This window comes from Poecilia reticulata, linkage group LG18 (genome assembly GCF_000633615.1).
Source record: "Poecilia reticulata strain Guanapo linkage group LG18, Guppy_female_1.0+MT, whole genome shotgun sequence".
NCBI classification, from domain to species: domain Eukaryota; kingdom Metazoa; phylum Chordata; class Actinopteri; order Cyprinodontiformes; family Poeciliidae; genus Poecilia; species Poecilia reticulata.
Window position 1 is genome coordinate 13,646,189 of NC_024348.1, and position 23,607 is coordinate 13,669,795.

The window sequence follows — 23,607 nt, forward strand, 5'->3', positions numbered from 1 at the left end:
TGAGAAAAAAAAAAAATAAAATATATATATATATACTGTATATACACATATATATGTATATATACATACATATATACAAACAGATACAGAGGCTGGTCTAAAAATTAGAATATCATGGAAAAAGTTTAACTTGTACATTTATATATTATATATTTATTCGTTACATACTCAGTCTGTTAACGAATGACTATAATATACAATTTTTACTTTTTGAATGGAATTGCTGATTTAAAGTTCTTCATGATATTCAAATCCACCATCTCTGACCCCCATTAATACACTTCACTAATCAAGTTGCCGCTTGCCCATGGAACTGATGGAGCCGTTCCACCTTTTTAAAGATATCTTACCAATTTCCTCCAATTTCTTTGACTTTCAGTAACCTTTACACAATGAGCACATTAGTTAATGGTTTATGTTGTCTCACAAGGAGGCTTCTTCAGCGTTGTAAGACTCACGCTGTGATTTGTAGGTTGACACCGGCAGCCCCAGCCTGTATATTTTGTAGGAGCGCCGATCCTTCAGGAAGCTGTGCCAAACTCCGATCCGATCAGCATCAAAAAAACTTTGAAATTCAACAAAAACCTGAAACGCCCAAAACAGAATGTCACATTTTCACACAAACATCTACAATCGAGAGTGTTTGTGTTTGTTTTTTACCTTGTTGAGCAGCGGCAGGTAGTTTGCGACATTCCCAATCTCTTGCAACTTTTCTCTGAGATCTTTGACTTCATTTACTGAGATGTTCTGGATGTAAACCACTTCTGTCCAAATGCAGTTTTTCTGCAGATGCTGTTAGAGAAGATCAACAAAAGGATTGGTTTCCTGCCGTAAATGTTTGAGTCGTGGTGAACCGATACTTTCTTTGGGTTTTATCTGTATGAGATAATGGAATGAGTCAGTGTGTCGTGAGATGCTTACAAATCTGGTGAAACTCCTCAAGAATTTATAAACGCCAAACTGGAAAGAAACAAAGTCAAAATCTGAATGTCATCTGCAAACATAGTTAGGTTTGTTGAGCTAAACTGTATTATTGTCGACGGTAACATCATGGGGATTTAACGTTTTCTTGATTCAAGCACATCAACGCAACTCAAAAATTGCTAGAAATATGTCACTAATGCACAATTTCAGACAAACTTACTAAATTCGATGGTTCTTTGCGTTTAATGACACCGAATTTGAGCTTGGACCCTTTGAAGAGGATGTCCTCCTTCGATGACGTCAGTTTTTGCACCGCCTCTAAATCTGGAAACACAACAAACGCCTGACAGGAAAACAAACACAAAAGTTATTAACAGGAAAAAAAAAAATCTGTTGAGAAAATAAAGTAAGAATGGTACTTACTATATGAGACGGAGGAAGGATGAAAATTTTGTCATCGTTACACCGAATGCCAAACGTCTGGAGCAGAGCGATGACTTCAGCTTCTGTGTAGCAGCCGTCACCAAACTCCGGCAGGTTCTGGATCACCAGAATCGTTGAGAGAGAACGCAACTGGAGACAAACGATAAAAAACTTTATACTACAGCAATTAACATTTAGGAGGAATTATTATACGTAGCGTCTTAATTACCAATTTAACAGCTGTTACTGAGTTTCCCCTTTGCATTCAGAATGTTAAAAAAATACAAAAAAAGTCATTTTTTGAAGACTCATTCAGGAAAGTCAAAATCAGTTGATTTCATAGCCATGAATCGTCTACAGGAGCAACTTTCTTGGTGTCTGAGCTAAATGAGTGATGGATGGTTTAGCATCATTTTGACTTCTCTTTCAAGCTTCGCATTTGAAATATGAGCTTGGATTGGAGAATTTTCACTCTCGAGGTACGACTACCTCTTGAAGCTCATCCAGAGAATGCAGAGCGTGTTCAAAGCAGTAATCACAGCAAAAGGTTGCTACTTTGAAGAAACTACAATATAAGGCATGTTTTCAGTTGCTTTACACTTTTTTGTTTAGTACATATTTCCACATGTGTTAATTCATAGTTTTGATGCCTTCAGTGTGAATCTACAATGTCAATAGTCATGAAAATAAAGGAAACTCATTAAATGAGTAGGTGTGTCCAAACTTTTGGTCTGTACTGTAAATCGCGTGATCTATATAAATAATGCGTCCGATGGATTATTTCATATTCTGTGTAGACAATATTCACTGAACTCTCAAGGCTAGCTAAGCTAGGTTGGTGGAATCAAATCACTCACTCACTCTGGTTACCTAGCAACAACTCTCCAACTCCTTGGTTACCTAGCAACGACTTGCTGAGTAACTGGCACGGCAGCAGCTCAAGATTTCCCCCCATAACTAACCACAACACGTCTTCAGTTTGGCAGTATTTCAGATATTTAACACTAAAAATATATAAAACTCATTTATTGTGATATATTTTTCAGTCATATCTCCCAGCCCTATTTAACTTCTGAACTTGCTTTAAAGTTTGTACATGATTCCATCAGTTTCTGATGTATGTTTTGAATCAGGGCAATAAAGTCATGGAGGTGATAACTACACAGAGCCCAAACACAAATACATCAGCACAAACTGAATGAAAAAAACAAACAAAACAAAAAAACAGCTTTTCTGCAAATGAACAACCAGAAAAGACAGGAAAGAAACAAACAAAGCCTATTATGTTAAATTTTTTTATGTAAACCCCTAACATGTTTTTAAAAATGTATTTTAAAAAGGATTTCATAAGGAGCAGAGCTTAAGCATACTTACTGTTGGAGAGCTGCGCGCAGAGAGCCAGCCTGTTAACAAGAGCCAGAGATTAATAAAGAGCCGAACTGGAACGATTCAACAGATAACGCTGGGCTCTGCGGTTCTAACTGAAAATCGTTGACATGTTCAGGGAATTTTCAATCGTTTCTCCAGGAGTTAAATGGGAATCAGGTGAGTTTGTGGCAGCAACTTCAGTTGTCACAGCTGAAACTTTCTGGTCCTTATATGCTAAGAAAAATTTTTGTTTATGTATCAAAAAAGATTCTAAGAACTTTAGTTTATCAATTACGGACTCAAAGAAAAAGCAGTTTTTAAACATAAAATTGATGCAACTCCTCTGAATAATAACTTTAGTAGTTTAGTAGTAGTTTGATTTACTCTAATAAACAAATGTTGCAGCTAAAAGTACCTGAGGTTTCTGCTTTCTGTTGCTGGGTTTTTACTGTGGTCTGAGACGGACCAGTCAAAGTTTCATTGTTTGTTGTTTTCTCTGTTAATGGCGGATTTTCGCCAGGTTTCACTTCTTTGGCTTCACCAGCACCTTTGACCTCGTTCTCCTCCGTTTGGTCCGTCTCCTTCAGCTCTGCTGGTTTAGCATCGTCAGTAACTTGTGGCCGATCGTCTTTAACTGCTTCTGCCGCTTCCTTCTTTTCAGTCACTGTTTCACTTCTCGTTTCCATCGTCTTTTCTGCAGATTCTCGAAGCTTTTCAGAGATATCAATTTGTTTTTCTGAAGCGGTACATCTGGAGGCCATGTTTTTGTTCTCTGCCTCAGCTTTTTCTGCCTTTTCTTCCATATTAGCTTCCGTTTCAGCCACAGCCTCCTCACAGGTTTGAGGCGCTTTCGTTTCTGACGATACGTTTTCTTTGTCTGCTGAGAAAACACCGGGCGTTTCTGCAGAATATCCGACATGTCCTTGGACTCCAGGCTGTGTCTTTCCAACAGAAGCAGCAGCAATAGGAAGCCGTGCTTCACTGTTTACAGCTGGAGTTTTAGTCCCAACATGTTCGCCGTCCAGGTCCAGGTTTACTGTGGTCTTAGCGGATTCGTCGAGATGCTGCTTCAGGCTCTTCACTCTGAAATTAAACAAGGATGTAAAAAAAAAAATTAAATAAAAAGATTCTTCAATAAAGATGAACAAAATGTAAACGTTTTAACAGCTACAGTAAGTCACTGATAACGCAGTTAAAAATAAAATACTCACGATTCAAGGCTTTGGATGTTTGGCCTGTGCAGGGAAAAACAAAACAGTTTAGACTAGAAGTGATGAATGAAACCAGTAAAAAATAAAGTGAATCCTTTGCTACAATACGCACCAATCTTTATCAGTATTCTCCAGCACTTTAGTGACGCTGCTTGAATCTTTCATCTCAATGCAAATCTGAGACAGAAACACATTCATGCACATTAAAACAGGAAACGGTTTATTTGAAGGGCTTTGATTTAGGATGAGAAGAGATTGTCATGTTACATGTCTCAAATAAAAAGATGATAAAGAAAATGAAAAGAAGTTTAAGACATGAAAAATAAAAACAGGAAACAAGTTTTATTTATAAAATGAGCAAAAAAGCACTTATAACACAACAAACGGCCCAAAACCAAACATGGAGAAGCTGCATTCAGCTTCTATTCACAAAAAAAAAATAAAATAAAAAATGAAACAAACTTTCAGAAAACTGCGAAACAGCCGAAACACTGAGTTTCTTTAAATCTAGAATAAAACCCACCTGGTTGAAGTTCCTTTGGAAACATAATCAGTAAAACATCGATCAATATGTTTGATGTTTATTGTTTTAACTTGACAAAATGCAATGTCTGCTACTTGTTTTTGTTGACTGTCGACTAAATGATGATTATGATTAGGTTTTTTTTTTATGTTTTCACAAAGTAAAGCACTTTCACCTGCCTTGTAAATAAACTTGATTGACTGATTGATCGATTGATAAACATTATCAAAGGTCAGTGGAGGCGTTTTTGCGTCGTCGTACCCGTTTGGCGAGCGGCAGAAAGCTGACGATCGGCGCGATGGACTCCACCTTCTTCAAGACTTGGATGATGAGGTACACAGAAATGTCGGCCATCACCACGACGACCAGCCGCTCCTCCAGACCCTCGAGCTCCGGAACGTGCTGGAAAACCACAGACGGTTCGTTAAAAACGGGATCGAAAGAAGGAGACCGTTGATGAGGGAAGAGAGACTCACAGCGTTGCTCCATTTCATCATATTTCTGTACATGACCCCCTGCAAAAAACGATCAAAACAAAAACTGTTTACGTTTCATTTTCATACATAGCATGATGCATATATATATATATATATATATATATATATATATATATAATGTCCAATACAGATGCACTATATCATTGAAAAGTTCATTCAAAAGGGATCTAATATAGTCCTTACACACAGAGCAACATATTCCAAATGTTTGTGTTCATCTTGATTATTACAGCTTCCAGCCAGAAATATGTTCTATTCCAATACAGTTCAAAATCAAAGATGCAGCATTTGCCGATTTCCAGTCCAATACTTTAGTAGTCACATGCCATTTTTATTTTAATTATGTAAAGCACTTTGAAATGCCTTGCTGCTGAAATGTKCTATACAAATAAAATTTGATTGATTGATTGATAGTAAAAATAATAAAGGCCTGAAAACTCAGTAGATAAATATCATAAATGCTGCCAAACTGATGGTTTTATCCACAGCTTTCACTCCTCATTGCTGCTGTTTATTTTCAAGGAGTTATATGGATCAATGGTGAAACATTAAACTGCTGCAGTGGCAGTTACTCAGCAGGTCGTTGCTAAGTAACCACAGAAGGAGTGAGTTGCTAGGTAACCACAGAGTGAGTGAGTTGCTAGGTAACCACAGAGTGAGTGAGTTAGTGGATTCCACTATCCCAGCTTAGCTAAAGTCTTTCTTCTGGCTAAATGCCGCAGAAATCTGTGCGGTTCTGGATTGGAGTTCAGTGAAATGATTGGATTTTCTATTGATATTGATCATGTGTCTATCGCAGTATATATTGTTATATATTTATTGTCCAGTCCTAGCTTTAATCAGGAGAACCCAGGGGCAGATTTACCTCAGTGTGGCCAGAAAGCATTTCCTGTAAAACCTGGTGGATGAACAACTTGGAGTCCTTGATGGAAGCCGGACTTTTGAAGAAATCTTCAACAAAACTGTAGCACGACGTCCAGTCGGTGAAGAAAACAAAAGCCTAAAGTACAATGAAAGCATAAAGTCAAAACGCATTTATAGTAATGGAGCAGTTATTCTCAAATTTTTTATATTTAGTGGATTTTTTATTTCGGGTCTATTTTTGACATGGACCAAAATGAAACTGAGTTTGTTTCGACAGCCTTTTATTAAGACATTGCATTATCGGGGGAAATTCCATGTTAGTGTCTGTTAATTGGGTTTAGTGATCCTGAGAAGGCTGGAGAAGCGCCGTAATGGAGGAACAGCAGAGTCCGATTTCTCACCCTCCTCTGCAGAGGGAGGACCACGATGTTGTAGTAGAGGGTCCGAAGGTTCTGCTTGGGGAAATATTTCCACACCAGCTTGGCGACGTCTTCGTGTTTGTAGTTTCCTTCAGGTAAACCCGTCAGCATGATGACGGAGGCCCCAGGGCCCTTACTGGCAGGTGTCTGCAGGGGTCAGAAACACAACATTATTTTCATGACACATTGAGATTTTACAGGAGAAATTTGCTTGTCATAGCTGAATAAAGAATATATACACATGTATTTTTCTTAAACCTGACTTTTTGGGATGTAAAATATAAAAAAAGGTCAATGAAAATGCTTACCCACAAGTTCTTCTTGGTTGTGATTGTTGTAAAATCTAAAACGGCAAAAACGCAAGAGTCACTTTTCAGAAATACTAAGTGTTTTCTTACAGTGCCTATAAAAACTATTCACCTCTTTTTAGGTTTTACCCTAAATCAGTCATAAACAACAAATTTTTTTTTTGACCAAAAAAAAAAAAAAAAAAAAAACCCTTGACATTAATTTCTACAAAACAATGATGAATAAAAATAAAATGGAAGATAAAATAAGTGACTCCATATCCACCCCCTTCATTTAGTAGATTAATCTTTCACTTTAAAAGGGGTCAATATTTGTGTGATATTTTTACTTTGTAGAAATAAGATTTCGCTGACAAAGGATTTTTATTTGCAGCATTTTTTGTTCGTCATAAAAGCCAATTTTGTTGATCATGATTGAGTTTTAAAAGCCAATTAAAAAAAAAAGAGGTTGAATACTTTTGATCCTTAACTTCCCCTTACTTGGGATGATGAACCAAGGAGACTCGGTCGGGAAGACATAAGGCGCGGTTGTCAAGGTAACTGAAAATGGTGGCGAGCTGCCCTGTGGAACACCGCAGCTTGTTGCCGGGGCAACCACCCCGTTGACGATGTTGGCATCTGGCAGAGCGTTTGGAGCCATCTTGGGTGCTGCAGGAGAAACAAGTTAAGGCGACAATGTGACTTAAAGTAAACAGCAACACGTCTGGTTTAAATATTCAGCCACTGAATCGTTGCTATGGTTATATAATTTATGCAACTTTTTTCTGCCTCATTTTTGTTTATTTGTAAACAATAAATTGTGACACTTTTCCACAGTTAGACTCTTCCATCTATACATGTTCCACATTATTGTCACTGTAATAATTTCTCCACTGTCCAAACATTAACAAGGATTTCCTGAAATTTAAAACAAATAAGTAAATAAGAATATTTGAGCCTTACGCAGAGATGTGCTGGTGCTTCGGGGCAGTTTCATCCTGTAGACGTTATGAGCAGGGCAGCGCTTCAGGAGGCTGTACCAAACTCCGATCCGATCAGCATCGCGGCCGGACTCGAACTCTATAAACACCTGAAAAATGAAATAAATAAAAATAAATAAAAACGCCACACTGCGGAGTCAGACTGAATGCATTTTACTTTAACAAATGTGTTTGTAGGAGGAGTGTGTTTGCTCCAACCTTGTTGAGCAGAGGAAGGTAGTTTGTAACATGTCTGATTTTTCGCAGCGTCTCCCTGAGGTCCCGGGTCTCACTCGGTGAGATGTTCTTGATGTAGATGGTTCTGGTTCCATCGTCAGTGACTGGCTGCTCAAGGAAAAGAAAATGTTTAAGCAAAAATTTTGTGTAACTGTTTATTAATTTTATTTATTTATTTTTTTATATTCATTGAGGAAATTATCTTAAATCAATGCTTCCCAATTCCAGTCCTCATGCCTTCCTGCTCTGCATGTTTGAGATGTGCCTCTATGCCAGAGCAGCTGATTCAGATGACTGCATGACCATCAGGTACTGTACAAGTCTGTCAATCAGCCACACATTCAATCCAGGTGTGGCAGAAGAGAAATACCTAAAACATGCAGGGCAGGGGGCCTGAGGACTGGAATGGAGAAACACCGTCTTAAATGAAAACACCAGTAAAAATCGTTTTTGAATGAGACCAACAAACATTATTTAAAAATTCAGTAAATTATGGACTTTTATTTCCCCTTTACAATCAGTCACTGTGCAGCAAGTAAAGCGGTAAAAGCAGCTGACAAAACATGCTGGAGCTCTGCTTGGGTTGCTAGGTAACAGGGCTGGAGTTTTGCTGGGGTTGCTAGGTAACCTGGCTGGGATTTCGCTGGGGTTGCTAGCCATTTCATGAATTGCCTTCCAATTCATGAAATGGCTTTTTTTTAATCCAGACACCAAAAACATCAACTTACTGTCAAGAAACAGCTGGGTGATTAAGCTCTTGGGTTGTTTTTTAGAAGTAGCAGAAATGGAAGTTGAAAAACTTGTCCATAATATGTCTCATTTAAAGATGTGGTTTATGTCACTAAACTGCTCACACTAACTGCATTTATTCACATATATTGATATTTCTAACTATTGATACTCTCATTGAAAAAACTGGAGAAAATAGTAAAAATAACATTTCCGATAGTTTTTTTCTTGGAACTTTTTGTTCGTTTTTCAGTTGAATTGTACAACATACGTACACATTACAGGCGAAACAAAATTTTAAGGGATTTATTATTACTCACTGCAGACATACAAAATAAATCAGGTCAGTTTTTAATTTTAAATGTCCTTTTCAAAAATGTACTTTTGTATTTCAAGACTTTGACTAAACAGTAAATAAACAGTTTTTAAAGTTACATTTATGAAGAAAGGTGTAGATACTTACAAATCCGACCAGGTCCATCAGAGATTTATAAAATTCAAACTGAAACAAGAACAGACTCAGCATCAGTTTGTTTGAACGTTTCTGTCATGTTTATGTTTCTGAAGTCTTCATCCAGGTTTTTGTTTTTAATTTTATTAGTAATAGGGACCAAAAACATCCTGTTGTTTTTTGTTTTTTTTTCTAAAATTCAGTGTTAAGTGCAGCCATTTAAGACACTGTCAAAATAAAGCAAGAATGAGTCATGTCCTGTTCTTGTTGCTAAAATAAAAAAAAGTTGAATCTTATTTATAATTATATTTAGAAAGGAAAAAAAAAACAGTGAGTCCCTTCAGCTCGACATTTTAGGCCACAAAATGAAGAAGTTTTGGACACAACTGTTGTAGCAGAAAGACTTTTAGCATTTTTGATGGATCGTAAAAGTACTGAGTGGGAATGTAACGCTGTTGCTAGGCAACAAAAATAATTCCACCTATGGCCCTTATGGTGTTGAGGAATATAATTATGTTAATAGTTGAAAGTTATGTGGATTCACATTAAGATATGTTTTACTGAAAAGGAATGTATTATGTCGAATGTGCTGGTTCAGTCTGGCCCAGTAAGGTGTTGTGCAAGAAATTCCTGGCAAGTGTCTTGCATGCAAGGGACTCGGCCAGAGTCTCTGTGTGGACATATAAGCACTAACAACTCGGCTAATGGTCCTCTGAGGGAGCAGATTTAACTTCCACGAGGTCGGCCCAGAATTCTCGAAACTTCCAACACACACACAATGTAAAACAGAGCCAGAAGCAAGATTCAGAACGCCATTGGTCAGACGGGTTCCAATACACAATAGCAGACTGAAACGGTATAAATGCTCGAAGCCAGAAGCAGGAGACAAGACATTTTGGATTCTGAGATGATGCAAATGAGACGATGAAAATGTAATATGTGATTCCGCAGATGTGCATTAAATGTCTTCCTGGTTGTCTGTGAGCCGGAGAGAATGGAGTTTGTGTATCGTTTCTTATTTCATGAGTTCAGCACCTTTGAATTCCTTTGAATGGGGTTCCGTATATTTGGGTCTTACTGCTATGGAAGAAGTTCTCCAGCAAATATATTAAACTGCCTTTTAGTGGGCCACACAAACTATTCAAATGAACATAATAATTAATTAAACCATAATAAAGGTTCACTACATTAAACCTACTTACTGGAGCCATAAAAATCTTGCTGACGACAATCCGGACGCAGAGTTTCTGTCCGTTTAGAGTTAAGGATTCTCTTTGGGAAGCTTCTTGCGCAGCTTGATGATTGGGCATGAGCACGAAAGCCTGAAATAAAAAAAAATGTAATCAATTAAAACAATTAATCAGGGTAAAGATTACGCAGAGTTAAAGTAAAAAAAGTCAGGCCCACCATGCATGCCTGAGGAATCACGTAGATGTTTCTTCCCGTGCATTGAAATCCGAGCAGATCTGCGATGTCGCTGTCAGTGTAGCAGCCGTCGTGATATTTTGGCAGGTTTGTTATTAACAGCAGCCTTGTGTAAACTGAATTAGACTAGAATAAAACAAATGGGAGAAACAGTTGCACAAAGTTGGTTAGCAGTTCATAAGGAAGGAAGTAAGAGTGTCAATATGCCTCCAAGTCTGTTTTATGAGCAAACACTTAGACAGTACATTTACAATAAACAAATCTTAAGAGCACTCCCACATAGATTTATGTACAACTGAAGAGGAAAATATATATTAAAGTTTTCTGAGAGTTTCAAAGACACAGGGACAAAGAAATGTGTTAAACATGTGGCAAAGGTAAAAAAAACAAACAAAACTTAATATATCTTCTACAGGAGCAGCACATGTCGGTTCCACTAAAAACATTTGAAAAACCATAACTCGAATGTTTTCAAAATGGAATACATTTGTTAGGAATGGGGTGGTATGGAAGAACATTAGGGCCACTGGAAAAAATAAAGAAATCTGACATTTTATCTCAGAAGATTAAAGTCATAATTTTAAGAAAAATAAACAAGAAAAAGTTTCTATAAATACATAAAAATAGAAAAAAAATAAGCTACATTAAAATAAAAGCAAAAATAAATACATATAAAAAATATTTTACAAATATTGTTTTAGTTACTTATTATCGCTTCAGAAACAATTTATGGTTTCAGGAAATGTGTTTATATTTGTCAGACCATGTTTGAGCCAGACATCACATAATAGATGATTAATTTAATTTTAGTGACATGAGTCAGGTGAAAAGTGCTTGGACCTTGTTAGAGAATATTAATCATTAACTTTCTGGCTCGTTGTATTCTCTTGCTCTCCCGGATTCAGTGATGCCATGGGTGGAAACACAAGCCACACAGAGTTAATAATCAGAGCTCCACATCATACATTTTCAGAGTTTATTCCAACATTTAAAAGTATAAAATCACATTAACACAGACACTTCAAACACACTAAAGCAGACATTAATTTAGCTGAGACAAGTAGAAAAGTAGGAAATAGAAAAACAGGAAAAAGGCAAAAAAAAAAAAGAGGAGATTGCTATGAGACTGCAAATGGAAAATCTGATTTGTTCCTCTGGGGTGTAGCATTTTATTCAAAAAGGCGTTTCCTTTGTTTTAATTTATGCAATTATGTGATTAAGGCGTGTTGTTCTCCTTGTATGGATAGACCCAGTTTCAAATGACTCAGTTTGGGCAATTTTATCACCTTCTGAGACCCGTTTAATTTCAGGGCTACGGCGCTTCTCTATCTAGACAAGGGAGAGCAAAGGTCATTTAGAGCAAGCTCTTCTCATGCCAGTTTGAAATGTGATGTTACTCCCAATTCCTGGTTGGAACAAAGCCTCTAGTCTTTCACCAGAGTTCAACCAAAAGTTAAGCTGTCTTAGACCCATCCTGCTCAATCCACTATTTTCACATATCGTAAGATTTAACTGTACTAAACGGTAAGAATATTTATTTTCCTCAACAACATCCATCACCTGTTATTAATTAGAACACATTTTGTTAAGGAAAAAAAAAAAAAGAACCTTACTTTTGGTGATTTGACAGCGTTTTCATCAAGGCAGCCTGTAACACAAAGAGAAGGTTAGTAAAAACAGAACAAAATGAATATTTTTCATTGCACAAACAGATTTCTTACTAATTTTTTGTGGCAGCAGCAGATGTTCCAGCCTCTCTCCGACGGTCAGGGAGCGATCCGTAGCTGAGGAAGAGGAGGGAAAGGAGGAAGAAGCAGCAGGCCGCTGTTTGGACGCTCCAGTCAGGGTGGGGGAAACGACGCCGGCGGCTGCTGGAGGAGCTTCTGTCTGAGTTTTCTGTTCACTCACAGGAACTTCAGGAAACAAAAACATTTGATAAGATCTAAACAAAAATGGATCAATTTGTTGCTCTGAATGCTGGTTTTGTTTCATCAGCAAACACGCAAAGAAAACAAACAAAATAGTTAAAAATAGTGTATAATGAATTTAAGAGTTTTCACAGATTATTATAGGATTTTTAAGGAAGAACAGACACACAGACCCATTCAATAAGTGATATTATTGATTTCAGTAACTCTATTACCAATCATGATGATTTTCTGCTTGCAGGTAATGAAATTACACCAGATTACAGCTGCAACTAACAAATATTTTAGTAATCAATTATTCTATCAATTATAATGACGATTAATTGAAAATTACTGCACATTCTGCAGATTTATATTACACAATATCAGAAATGCATTAAAACATGAAAATAATTCAATTCCTTATTTAAAAAAAGAAACTAAAGGTTTTAGTGACCTAAACTGCAACAAGAGCCTGGTTGATCATGTGCAGCAAAAAATGCATCTGCAGCTAAATACATTGTAGGGTTGATAGTCATAATTGTTTATTAACCGATTAATAATTAGATAGAAAATGTGCTAATTGGAGATCTCGTTTTTGTTTTGTGTTTTTTTTATTTTTTATTTTAATTGGATGAAGCAAAAATTACGCCACTTGAGGAGCTTTGGGTAGAACGACCTTACAGATTCCTTAATTAAAACATGTTTAAAGTTACTGAATTAAATGTAATTGAGTAAATTTAACTAGTTACAATACAACTCTGTAAACAAGAATCATCTGGATGTATATTCTAATTGATCAAATATTACTGTATAAACTAATACGGTTCAAATGTTTGTTCAGGAAATCTTTCAACTTCATGTTTGTTAGCGTTTGGAGTTTTGGCACCTTTTGCTCCAGGTTTGGAAACTGACGAAGTTATTTTAGCAGACGCCTTATAGAGACGACGAAGTTCACAGGTCGTCATCTTACAGCACTGCAGACGCCTCCGGAAGTCCTTCGAACTGCAATAAAACATTAAAGGTTTGACTAATGCAAAAATATAACCTTATTTTCACAGAGGGGAAAGAAGAAAATTGTACAAATTTGAGTAATTGCATAAAAAAATAACTCTTAGAAGTTAAACGCGTCAAACATGAAAATAAAATGTAGTTGTTTTTGTTTATTTTTGCAAACTTTTTAAAGGTCAACATTTCCTACTGTTATTTTTTTTGGGATGTGAAAAAACTGAGAAGAAAGTAGAAAATACTCACGACTCAACATGTCCAACTCTGCTCCTGTCGAGCAAAAAAAAGTGAGATAAACAAAAAAAATGGAAAAGCTGGTGCTTTTTTACATTTGCAATCAAAAATTGCCTACATTTATACCGGATCAAGTGAAAAAGTCAAGTGAAAAAAAAAAAAAAAAAAAAACTTTTTTTTTTAAATATATTTTTCTGTTTAAGATGTTGTTTTTCGATATCTGTCCAAAATTACAAAAAAACTGAAAAAAATCCAACATCAGATTTTAAACAAGCGGACGCACCACATCTAAACACCAACAGATGGCGCCAACAACACTTTTCAATGTGACGATTCAAAATATACCTATTTACAACATGAGCAATGATTTAAAAATCTGTTCCTATTTCGGCTGCGGGAGAGCGAGAGAGAGCAGGACTTTCAAGAACAGAAAACTTTCAACTTTATCTGTTAAAGCCAGTTTTACATGTTAACTCCTAAATTATTTTCCTTTTAAAATTTTTTTTTCTAATTTTAAAATTGTGTTAAGGAAAATGTGACAGAACTGTAATATGTTTTTTTTTTCTAATTTATCAACAATTATTCTACTAAAAAGTCTCCATAGCGCTTCATCCTAAATAGATGGGTAAGTATTTCCATTTTCTTCACCGTTTTCTTTTCAAACATACCAGATCTTGTGTGTTGATAAATCCTTTCTAGAGGCGAATTCCTCCACCACCTTCTTCACGCCAGTGGAGTCGAGCATCTCAACGCAAATCTGAGGCAAAATAATGTTTTTAATTAACATCTAAACAGAACATTAAGCAGAAAAAATATTGTTTAAGAGCAACTGCATTTTAAAAATAGATATAGTGTGTAATAAATACAAACTACCACAAATAATTCAAGAAATAAGTGGCGTGAAATATTTGTAAACTTCCGTTCAGCTAATTTAATAAAACTTGTGTGTGATTCAGCAATGCACGCCTTCTGTGTGAAATATTTCATAAATATGTCCAACTTGGACTCTAAATAATCACATCAAGCAAAAATGGGGACAAAACTACAACTGAAAGTATTAAAGTATTATACAACTTGGTTGAAAGGGAAAGTTAACTTAATCTATTGTTTCAAGTTCAAAAAGTTCTTGAAACAATCATTTTCTAGAAAACTCTGGTCATCACACAGACATTAGCCAAACAAAGGATCTGCATCACGCCCCATTTAAATTAATGGGAGGATCTAAAAGTTATCAAAATATTCTAAACCATTACAAAGAAAATTCATTGAGCAATTAAAGCTTGCTCAACGAAAACTTACGGTTTACAAAAATTCAACATAAATGGTCACAACAGATGGATTAAAAAATACCTTTATGTAATAAAAATCTTAATTACCAAAACATTTGCAAAAACTGCAAAATTCATGAGAAGCAAACCGCAACTAATCTGCACATTAGAACAAGTATGACCTCAATAAACAAGTTTTCCAATCATCACATCGCTGTGAAGAAACGTTTAAAAAGTAGCTCAGAAAGTGTCCGACTCGCTCACCCGGTTACCGAGCGGCAGGAAATTGACAAAGCTGGCGATGGAAGCCACTTCCTTCATTATGTCCCGGATGAGCCACAGGTGCAGTTCAGTGATCTCCACACACAGCAGCCGCTCCTCAAGGGAGTCCGGATCCGCAACAGGCTACAGAAAAAACAATTTGTTAAAGTGACTCGTTTCATTTATGTCAACCGCAAAATCACGTCTTTCCAAGTATTTTTTTTAGACATTTGACATTAGATAAAACGAACTTACAAGTAACTTTTCAATACGATAGAGGAGCTTGCTTTAAGTTGGGGTGTCCAAAGTGTGGCTTGGGGGCCTTTTGCGGCCCCTTGACTGACTGTGTGTAGCCCCTGAATTCACTTCAAGAATGAATTGTTGATGTAGATGGAAACTTTACATTTACCAAGTTCAAAATTATCACAGAAGCTAAAAATCCTTACAACTGAAAATGTTGTGAATAGAACCATTTATTTTTAAATAAAAACAAGCTGCATTCTCCTGAATGCAGCTTGTAGATTAGTGCTCCACCTCTAATCTACAGCTGACTTTGCTGCTTTTAATTAATTTATTAAACTTGATTACAAGAGTGACCTAAATCCTGATTTTATTGCTCAACATTGACTAAATTTTGTCACATCTTTTCCAGTTAACACTTAAACTGCAAATCTCAAAATTGTTTTTATGTTTTACACATCCCTTTTTTATTTACTTAATAAAATTATTGTATGTTTAGTTTATTGATTAGGATATATTGTAATATTTTCCTTTATATCTGATATAATTCCTTCATATTGATGAAAAAAATACTTGAATGGCAGATCATTTCATTTTTCCCATTAGTGAAATAATCTACCAAATAAGTATTTTTTCATCAATATTAAGGAATCGTTTGCTTAAACAAGCTCCTATATCTTGCTACAAACTTACTTGTAAGTTAGTTTTGTCTTATTTCAAGTCTAATAAGATATTTGCACTAGAAACTGGACAAGAATACTTGTTTGTTTTTTGTAGCTTGAGACTGCAGATTCAACAAAAAGATGAGTGAACTCACCACGTTGCTCCATCGCATCATCGTTTTGTACATCATTTCCTGTGAGAACAGAATGACAGAGAAAGTTTAAATAATTTCTACAAAACAACATTTTATTTAAAACGATTAGAGTTTTTTCCATCCATTTTAATCCAAAACATATCCAATCGTATTTAACAGTTTGTAAATCAGCAGCCAATATGGCCTGTTTTTAATGGAGCACAGACTGTTTCCACACCTCGGTGTTTCCAGGTCGAATGCCCTGCATGACCAAGTGGAGGAACACAGGCGACTTCTTCACACGTAATGGCTTTTGGCGGATATTCAGGATGAAGTTGCTGAACGCCTCCCAGTCGCAGAAAAACACAAAGGCCTAGAGCGGACGAGAAAGTAAAAGAGAATCTATAACTTTGGGTTAGTTAAAGCCAGTGGTGGGAAGTAACCGAAGTACAAGTACTTAAGTACAGTGCTTCGTTACTGTACTTAAGTATAATTTTTGTGCATCTGTACTTTACTTAAGTAGATTTAATAATGGATATTTTCTACTTTTACTCCACTACATTTTACAGTAAGTATCTGTACTTTCTACTTCACTGCATTTCTACAAAACTGTCACGTTGCTCTTTTTTGTCCGTTACAATGTGAAGTTCAGGGATTTAAGGTGGCGCCGTAAAATCCAATCGATAACGTGACTTTACTTGCACGCGAAGCTCCAAGACATGCGCAGTGGTTTCCTCTGAGCGGGAGAAGGTGTCTGTCTAATCATCAGTAATATAATAGCGCTGCATAAATCATAGATATGGCGACATGTAAAATCAGCAGCACTTTGCTTTCACAGATGGTGGGGACTTCGTCCAACTTTTAGCATCACTTGGAAGGAAAGCTTAAAGAAAGGTAAGATCTATGGATGTGATGCTAGCAAAGCTAGCTGTACTGACTGAGACACATATGTCGCATCTGCGATGAAAAAAGTTGTCACTCATGCGCTGAATTAATGTGTGGAGGAGTTGACTGATGTGTCTCACATATGGGACAACACTGGTACCAAAGTGATATGACATTCAGGAACGATCAGATTCTTCTGGACGGATCTTTACCGATTAAATTTATTTAAGCTCCAAGTATTTAATATCTAGTTTTTTTATGGGAATGTGGATCTTTCAGTTCAATTTGAGAAGCAATTTTGATAGGTAAAACTTAATTTTTTGTGCTGGTCTTGGTCTTGGGTAGGTGGTCTTGACTACAACTCTGCTATGTGGCTCCTTGGTTGCCTGTCCTCTCCCACTCACCTTCTTTCCATTCCCTCTCTGTTAGATTTATTTAAAAATAAATGCCACTAGTGGCAAATAAATGAAGTTTATGTTATGTTAGGACAGGAGACAATATGTTCCCATCCCTGAAATTATGATGCATAGAATCACATATGTAAGTCTAAACTATGTTACAGAGTAAACACAATAAAAACATGCTTTATCTGTGTTCATTAAAATGGCACATTTCTAATGTATTAAAATTAAATACGATCGGTTCACTTAATGACATTAGCAATTAGGTAATCCATTAAGCAAGTACTTTTTCTTAAGTATTTTTAAAAGCTAGTACTTTTTTATTTTTACTTAAGTACAAATGTTAATGTGGAAGTTTTACTTTTACTTTACATTTTTGTCTGTGTATTTGTACTTTTACTAAAGTACATTTTTTTGAGTACTTTCTCCACCACTGGTTAAAGCCAAACATCAATCAATCAATCAATCAGTTATTCACATAGTTTAACAAATTTTATCATTAATGTATAACATTCCGATATAAACCTCTCAATAACTACTTTTTGTGGTTGCATACATTAAATTAAGAATATAAGTTGCAAACAATTTATCATTCTCAGAGTTAACTAGTTACATTTACTTAAGTTACTTTTTTAAAAATACTTTTAGGAGTATTTCTACTAGGCTGTACTTGTTACTTTTACTTGAGTAATCTTATTATGAAATATCGCTACTCTTAGTTGAGTGAAATTTCTGAATTTTCTTCCCACTGAACGAAAAACAAACATGCTTTAACCAAAGATTCACCAAACAAAGACACACCTGCAGTTTTTGATAAAGTTTCATAAGTTTTTTATTAAAAGAAACTGATTTGGAAAATTTTTCTTTTGCCTGATTTTGTTACTTAGATGAATTATTGTCATTTTCATCCTTAAAATACCAAAATTTCCACTAAACTTTATATTTTGGTCTGTCTGCTGATATCAATAATTTAATATTTAGAAATGACAACACTTGTTTTTTGGAAGTTGTCCATGTTTTTTCAACTGAATCAGGACTATTTCGCAGCGCTGAATCCAAAAATGACATCCATTTTTCTTAATCGGGTCACGTTTTTATTCTAATTTGATTTAGAGAAATCCAGTCTTCTGACTAAATTGATGACATTTTTGTGACGTTATCAGTTCATTTCCATTAATATTTCTCATCCAAAAAAGGTTTTAGGATAAAATAAATTGTTATCCAACAGAGTGTATTAATCGCATGATACACACTTTGATTTCTGTGAGTACATGTAAATTTAACATCATGTCATGGACTTCCGTTCCGTTTCAGTTCGGTTTCTTCGACCGCCTCGTACGCTCAGCAGCAGCGGTTTCTCTCTCCGGAGTCCAGCAGTGATCGGCCATCATGACTGCATATCAAACTAACATGTAGCTCAGTTCAGAAAGTTGACCTGATTGAGAAAACCAATGGGTTTTTTGGATTCTGCACCTGTGTTGGAAAATAAAAACTTTGCTTATGCTTACTGGGAAGAATGAGCTGATAATGAAGGTTTCCGACTAAGCGCTGAAAACTGAGGTTTCAGTGAAGATGTTTCTTCTTCTCTTTCCAACCGAAACTCGTTTGAACCGGGTTTGATTCAGGGACAAAGGTACCAATTAACCAGACGGGAGAAACAGAGAGAAACTCCCTACAGGAGAGAGACGGGTGGAAGGCACTGTGTACGTGACTGATAAGATATAAAAGGAGAATAGTGTGTGTCAAGTTTCACTTCTTTCTTCTTCCTTTACTTCTCTCACATGCTGATCTTTGATACTTACTCTGATTTTCTAAATAAAATATCTAAAGACAAAAGCGCATTTTTCTGATTGATTCAGTGTCTCCCTTTATCAAAACGAACAATAATTTCCCTAAACAGCACATCACAACCTCAGACAATTTTTAGGCCGTTGACCACAATAATTTGATCAGCTGCTCAGTACTTGAATAGACTTTTTACCAAATACTTTTTTACTCTTCAGTAATTTCCTGGATGGCTGCTTTTTACTTTTACTCTAGTAAAAATATGTTGTAGTAGTGCTACTGTTGCTTGAGTTAATTTTTTGGGTACTCTAGTTCTCATTCATGCTAACTGCATTTGTCTGAAAGGTGGCAAACCATGAGAAACTGCATTGCAACCAGAGTAGCTCCTTACCCTCCTCTGCAGTGGGAGGACCACGATGTTGTAACAGAGAGTCTGAAGGTTCTGCTTGGGGAAATACGGCCACACCAGATTGGCGATGTCTTCGTGTTTGTAGTTTCCCTCTGGTAAACCCGTCAGCATTACGGTGCAGAACACAGAGGCTGGGTGGGTAATTACCTATTGCACAGTTCATAAAGTAAATAATTTTGAAGTAATAGAAGGTAAAATATTTATACATAAGGATGTAATGCAGAGCGCATGCAAATAAAACACATTACAAAACTAAAATTCTGAAGAAGATACAGATGTGTTTAAAGAACTCCACACCAAATTAATGCAACAGCAGCTGTTAATGCTGGCCATTGCATTAACAACTGTAACAGTTTCTATTTGCATCCCAGCAGAAGTAAGTAAGTCATGGCTATTTGGAAAACCCAACTGTCATATATTTACACACTTATGGCAAGGCATTTAAACATATTAAATATATAATATTTTGGACTATTTTGGATAATAAGTTCAAATTTACCTGCCATTCAGAGTACCTGCAAAAAAAGGGTCAGCAAAGACCGTTTTGTCTAAGAAAGCTCGCAAAGTTTCAGGTTGATAAGTCAATGATGACCTTATTTTACAGATCATAAAATTTGCAGGTTACTACAATCGATAGTAGCTACACAGGCACAGCCGCTAGAAAGAAACAAACACACCCCGTACAACACTTTCTTTCTATTGGCTGAAAGGTTGCTAGGCGACTGAGCCAAAAGGCGTTTCCAAAGGCAAGCAGAGAGGCCAAGTTGAGACCAAGTGTGAGCGTAAGAAGTTTTTAGTACAAGCTTTACAAGTTTTGAGAAGAAAGACATGAAGTACTTATTTCAAAATAAAAATATAAGCAGAAGTATTAAAAGTTTTGAGAACAAAAAGCATGAAATTCTGTTTTCAGACTGCAAATGTGTGCTCTTGGATTATGGCAGAAAAATTCTCCCATAGTTTTTCTTATTTAAAGTGTACTACTTTATTTGCACAAGAAACTAGACTAAAAATACTTTGTAAGATTTTGTGTTCTTGCAAATATATGAACCATTTTTTCCTGTTTTGGTTAAAAATCAGTAAGTTAAAAGTCAGGTTTGCGTGTAAGGACCGCTCACCGAAAAGCCTTGGTTCCAGTGGATTGTCAGAAAATCTACAAGCAAAAAAACAACAACAAAAAAAGAGTAAATCCAAGAAAATTATTTAGACCATAACATATAAGTTGTGCATCTCTTACTTGGGATGTTAAACCAAGGAAAGGCAGTTAGGAAAACATAGGGCTGCGTTGTCATGGTCACCCAAAACGGCGAACATGTGCCTACAGGGATGCCATACTGCAATTTTGGTGTTTCTGCCCCAACAATGATAACATCTTGGTCTGGAAGGGCTTTCAGTGGCAGTAATGGTGCTGAACAACCAAAGACAAGATCAGTGGAGAAAGATCATAAACAAACCATTTGATTTTTCCAACAAAAAAAAAAAGATGCGAGTAGGATGACTACCACAAGATTCTCTACCTAGATATTCTTGTCAAAAATGGTTTGGACAAACTGAGAAAAACCTTAAGAAGCACTAACTAGAAGCAACCAATTAGAACCAGAAGGCGGGTCTTAGTGCTGTCAATCCCCCATCTAGCTTTCTGTAGCAAATGCTAAGGCTAGTTAGCACAGCCACTAGCCGACGGCAGACAACTGGTTTTCCTGTAATGGTAAGTTGTTTCTCCAGCATTAGCACATTTAGCATCGCATATGTGAGGATAATTGACAGCGTTAAGGTCCTCCTCCTGTATTTGATTGGTTGTTTTAGAAGCGGTTCAATTCTTTAGATGACAATAGTAGCTCAGGGAGATTTTTTTTTTTTCACAGATTATCTGTCTCATAAACTGTGATGACATGTGTCTTAGTACTTGAGTAGACTTTTTACCAAACACTTTGATACTCTTACTTGAGTATTTTATTGGACAGCTACTTTTTCCTTTTATTTGAATAAAAATATATTGAAGTAGCACTACTCTTACTTGAGCACAATTTTTGGGTACTCTGTCCACCTCTCATTTTAACAAATATGTTAAAAAAATAAAAAATAAAAAAACATTCTTTATAAAAGTTCCATACTGCAGTTAATACTTTCATAAATCAGCATTTTCTTACGTTGCGATTCCTTGGAGCTCACAGGAACAGTCAGGCGTTTAATCGTGTGAGTAAAGCCCTCCTTCAGGAGGCTGTACCAAACTCCGAAGCGATCGCCGTTATAAACGGATTTGAATTCAATGAAAACCTAAAAATCACAAGAAAATGTAAAAACACTAGAAATCTGTGCATCCAGGTATAACACGAACTTGGTGTTTAAACCTTGTTGAGCAGAGGCAGGATGTTTCTGACGCCGCCAATCTTCCTCAAAGCCTCTCTGACAGTGATGGCGTCGCTCGGGGAAATGTTGTTGATGAAGATCACATTCGACACCTCGACACTCTGTTCCAACAACACACAGCGAACAATTAAACAGAAACACTGGCTCCTGAATGTCTTCTTATGTTAGCAGAATTTTGATGTATAAGTAAAGACGGCTGAGTTTTAGGGTATTTACAGTCAGAAGCAGTGCATCCTCAACATTCAACTCTGATACTACAATACCTTTTAACGCAAGTTCATTAAGTTTAACATGCTGGATTGCAGATTGATTTTTCAGCTGAGAAGCGCATCTGTATTCCAGCAGCTGTCATTTATTTAAAGATCAAAGTCAAAAAAAAGAAGAAAGAAAGATCTGATCGTCACACTTACGAAAGATGCTAGCTCCATGATCGATTCATAAAAGCCAGGCTGAAAGGAAAACAACAAAGTGAGCAGAGGTAAAGCCAGAGCGCACAAAAAGGAGTTTTTGAGTAACAAAGAACATGTTTTTATCTGTTCAGTCAATAAAAATAATTAAATAATACTGGCATCTTTCTCAAATAAAAAAATAAAAAAATCTGAAAATGTGTATTGGCATGATGAAAATGGATTATACTTTTTGTAATAATCATATAGTATTTTTGTCACTACAGCAATGAAAAACAAAACATTTTTCAAGAAATTTCCACTGGTATTTTAGCTCGTTGAGTTAGGAAGACCAAACTGCCATCAACCTAAACTTTATCTCCCTCCACAAATTTTCTACCAGCTTCCGACTGGGCCAGCCCAAAACACTACTTTCAGTCAGAAGAAACATTAAAATTTAACTTTAAAGCTTAGATATCCATGATTTTGGTTTTTATTTTTACATTTCAAATAACCAACATTCTTACCAGTGTCATTGAAATTTCTTTTTTCACGACATACAAACAAAGTTTGTGTTGTTTGAAGATGAGGCGGTTTTCTTCCGACGCCTTAAGCAGATCCGTCAATGACTCCTCAGTGGGCATCAGCACAAAAGCCTAAAACAGAATAAAGAGTAAAAAAAACAAACAACACACAATTGGTCTCATTTTTAATGGCATAACATTTGGCAGGTATTTCTTGATTGATGGACCATTTGATGTCATCAAAGTCCATGACAGTCAAATTGACTGCATTTCTACCAATTAAGTGTGAAAAATCTCAAACTTTTCCAGACTTCTTCGTCATCTGTAGTCAGTTTTAAAGGCAAACTAATAAAATCCTAAATTCTTCCATTTTATTTCAACTAGGAATGCACATTTTTCCACTTCTAATACAGAAATCTGAGGTTTAGCTTCTGCAGATATTGATCCAATACAGAAAAACGTGTTGAATTCACTTAAAATATCTCTTTTAAAAAAGAAACACAGGTGTAAATGTACCGAATTACAAATGTATTTCACAACTCTACACTTAAATACACCAATATGTTACCAAGCTTGGTCAAACATGTAAAAACAACTTTAATTTGTTGGAACTGTTGTAGGAATGTGAGCCCTGAAAATCCAGGGGTGGGAAGCACGGAGATGAGATACTTTAACATTATTCAGGTCTAAATAAACCAAGAAAAATATCAATATTCCTCCAGTATCAAACAAGAATTGACCTAAAGACTAAGGGCTAAAATTCACACTGCATATAAAAACAAGTAAGTACATAAAACC

At 36.0% G+C, this 23,607-nt stretch overlaps 1 protein-coding gene across 4 annotated transcripts in view; it reads right to left on the reverse strand.

Annotated features, from left to right (window-relative positions):
* The window catches only part of LOC103480615 (uncharacterized), a 39,782-nt gene that overhangs the window by 10,181 nt on the left and 5,994 nt on the right, over window positions 1-23,607 (reverse strand). For 3 of the 4 annotated variants that reach the window (XM_008435638.1, XM_008435636.1, XM_008435637.1), the window contains 35 exons: window positions 22,813-22,941; window positions 22,310-22,348; window positions 21,881-22,000; window positions 21,680-21,806; window positions 20,767-20,937; window positions 20,648-20,682; window positions 19,515-19,679; window positions 16,291-16,425; window positions 16,074-16,112; window positions 15,020-15,160; window positions 14,156-14,244; window positions 13,500-13,523; window positions 13,135-13,250; window positions 12,060-12,251; window positions 11,952-11,986; window positions 10,321-10,464; window positions 10,116-10,235; window positions 8,926-8,964; window positions 7,716-7,841; window positions 7,480-7,606; window positions 7,018-7,185; window positions 6,538-6,572; window positions 6,212-6,376; window positions 5,812-5,946; window positions 4,926-4,964; window positions 4,711-4,851; window positions 4,039-4,103; window positions 3,927-3,950; window positions 3,131-3,798; window positions 2,722-2,750; window positions 1,348-1,497; window positions 1,145-1,267; window positions 922-960; window positions 661-792; window positions 459-585 (listed from right to left, as the gene is read on the reverse strand). In XM_008435638.1, coding sequence (XP_008433860.1) covers window positions 459-585; window positions 661-792; window positions 922-960; window positions 1,145-1,267; window positions 1,348-1,497; window positions 2,722-2,750; window positions 3,131-3,798; window positions 3,927-3,950; window positions 4,039-4,103; window positions 4,711-4,851; window positions 4,926-4,964; window positions 5,812-5,946; window positions 6,212-6,376; window positions 6,538-6,572; window positions 7,018-7,185; window positions 7,480-7,606; window positions 7,716-7,841; window positions 8,926-8,964; window positions 10,116-10,235; window positions 10,321-10,464; window positions 11,952-11,986; window positions 12,060-12,251; window positions 13,135-13,250; window positions 13,500-13,523; window positions 14,156-14,244; window positions 15,020-15,160; window positions 16,074-16,112; window positions 16,291-16,425; window positions 19,515-19,679; window positions 20,648-20,682; window positions 20,767-20,937; window positions 21,680-21,806; window positions 21,881-22,000; window positions 22,310-22,348; window positions 22,813-22,941 — 4,153 coding nt within the window. The remainder of the gene's footprint in view (window positions 1-458; window positions 586-660; window positions 793-921; window positions 961-1,144; window positions 1,268-1,347; window positions 1,498-2,721; window positions 2,751-3,130; window positions 3,799-3,926; window positions 3,951-4,038; window positions 4,104-4,710; window positions 4,852-4,925; window positions 4,965-5,811; window positions 5,947-6,211; window positions 6,377-6,537; window positions 6,573-7,017; window positions 7,186-7,479; window positions 7,607-7,715; window positions 7,842-8,925; window positions 8,965-10,115; window positions 10,236-10,320; window positions 10,465-11,951; window positions 11,987-12,059; window positions 12,252-13,134; window positions 13,251-13,499; window positions 13,524-14,155; window positions 14,245-15,019; window positions 15,161-16,073; window positions 16,113-16,290; window positions 16,426-19,514; window positions 19,680-20,647; window positions 20,683-20,766; window positions 20,938-21,679; window positions 21,807-21,880; window positions 22,001-22,309; window positions 22,349-22,812; window positions 22,942-23,607) is intronic. The other variant, XM_008435640.1, reaches the window with a different exon arrangement.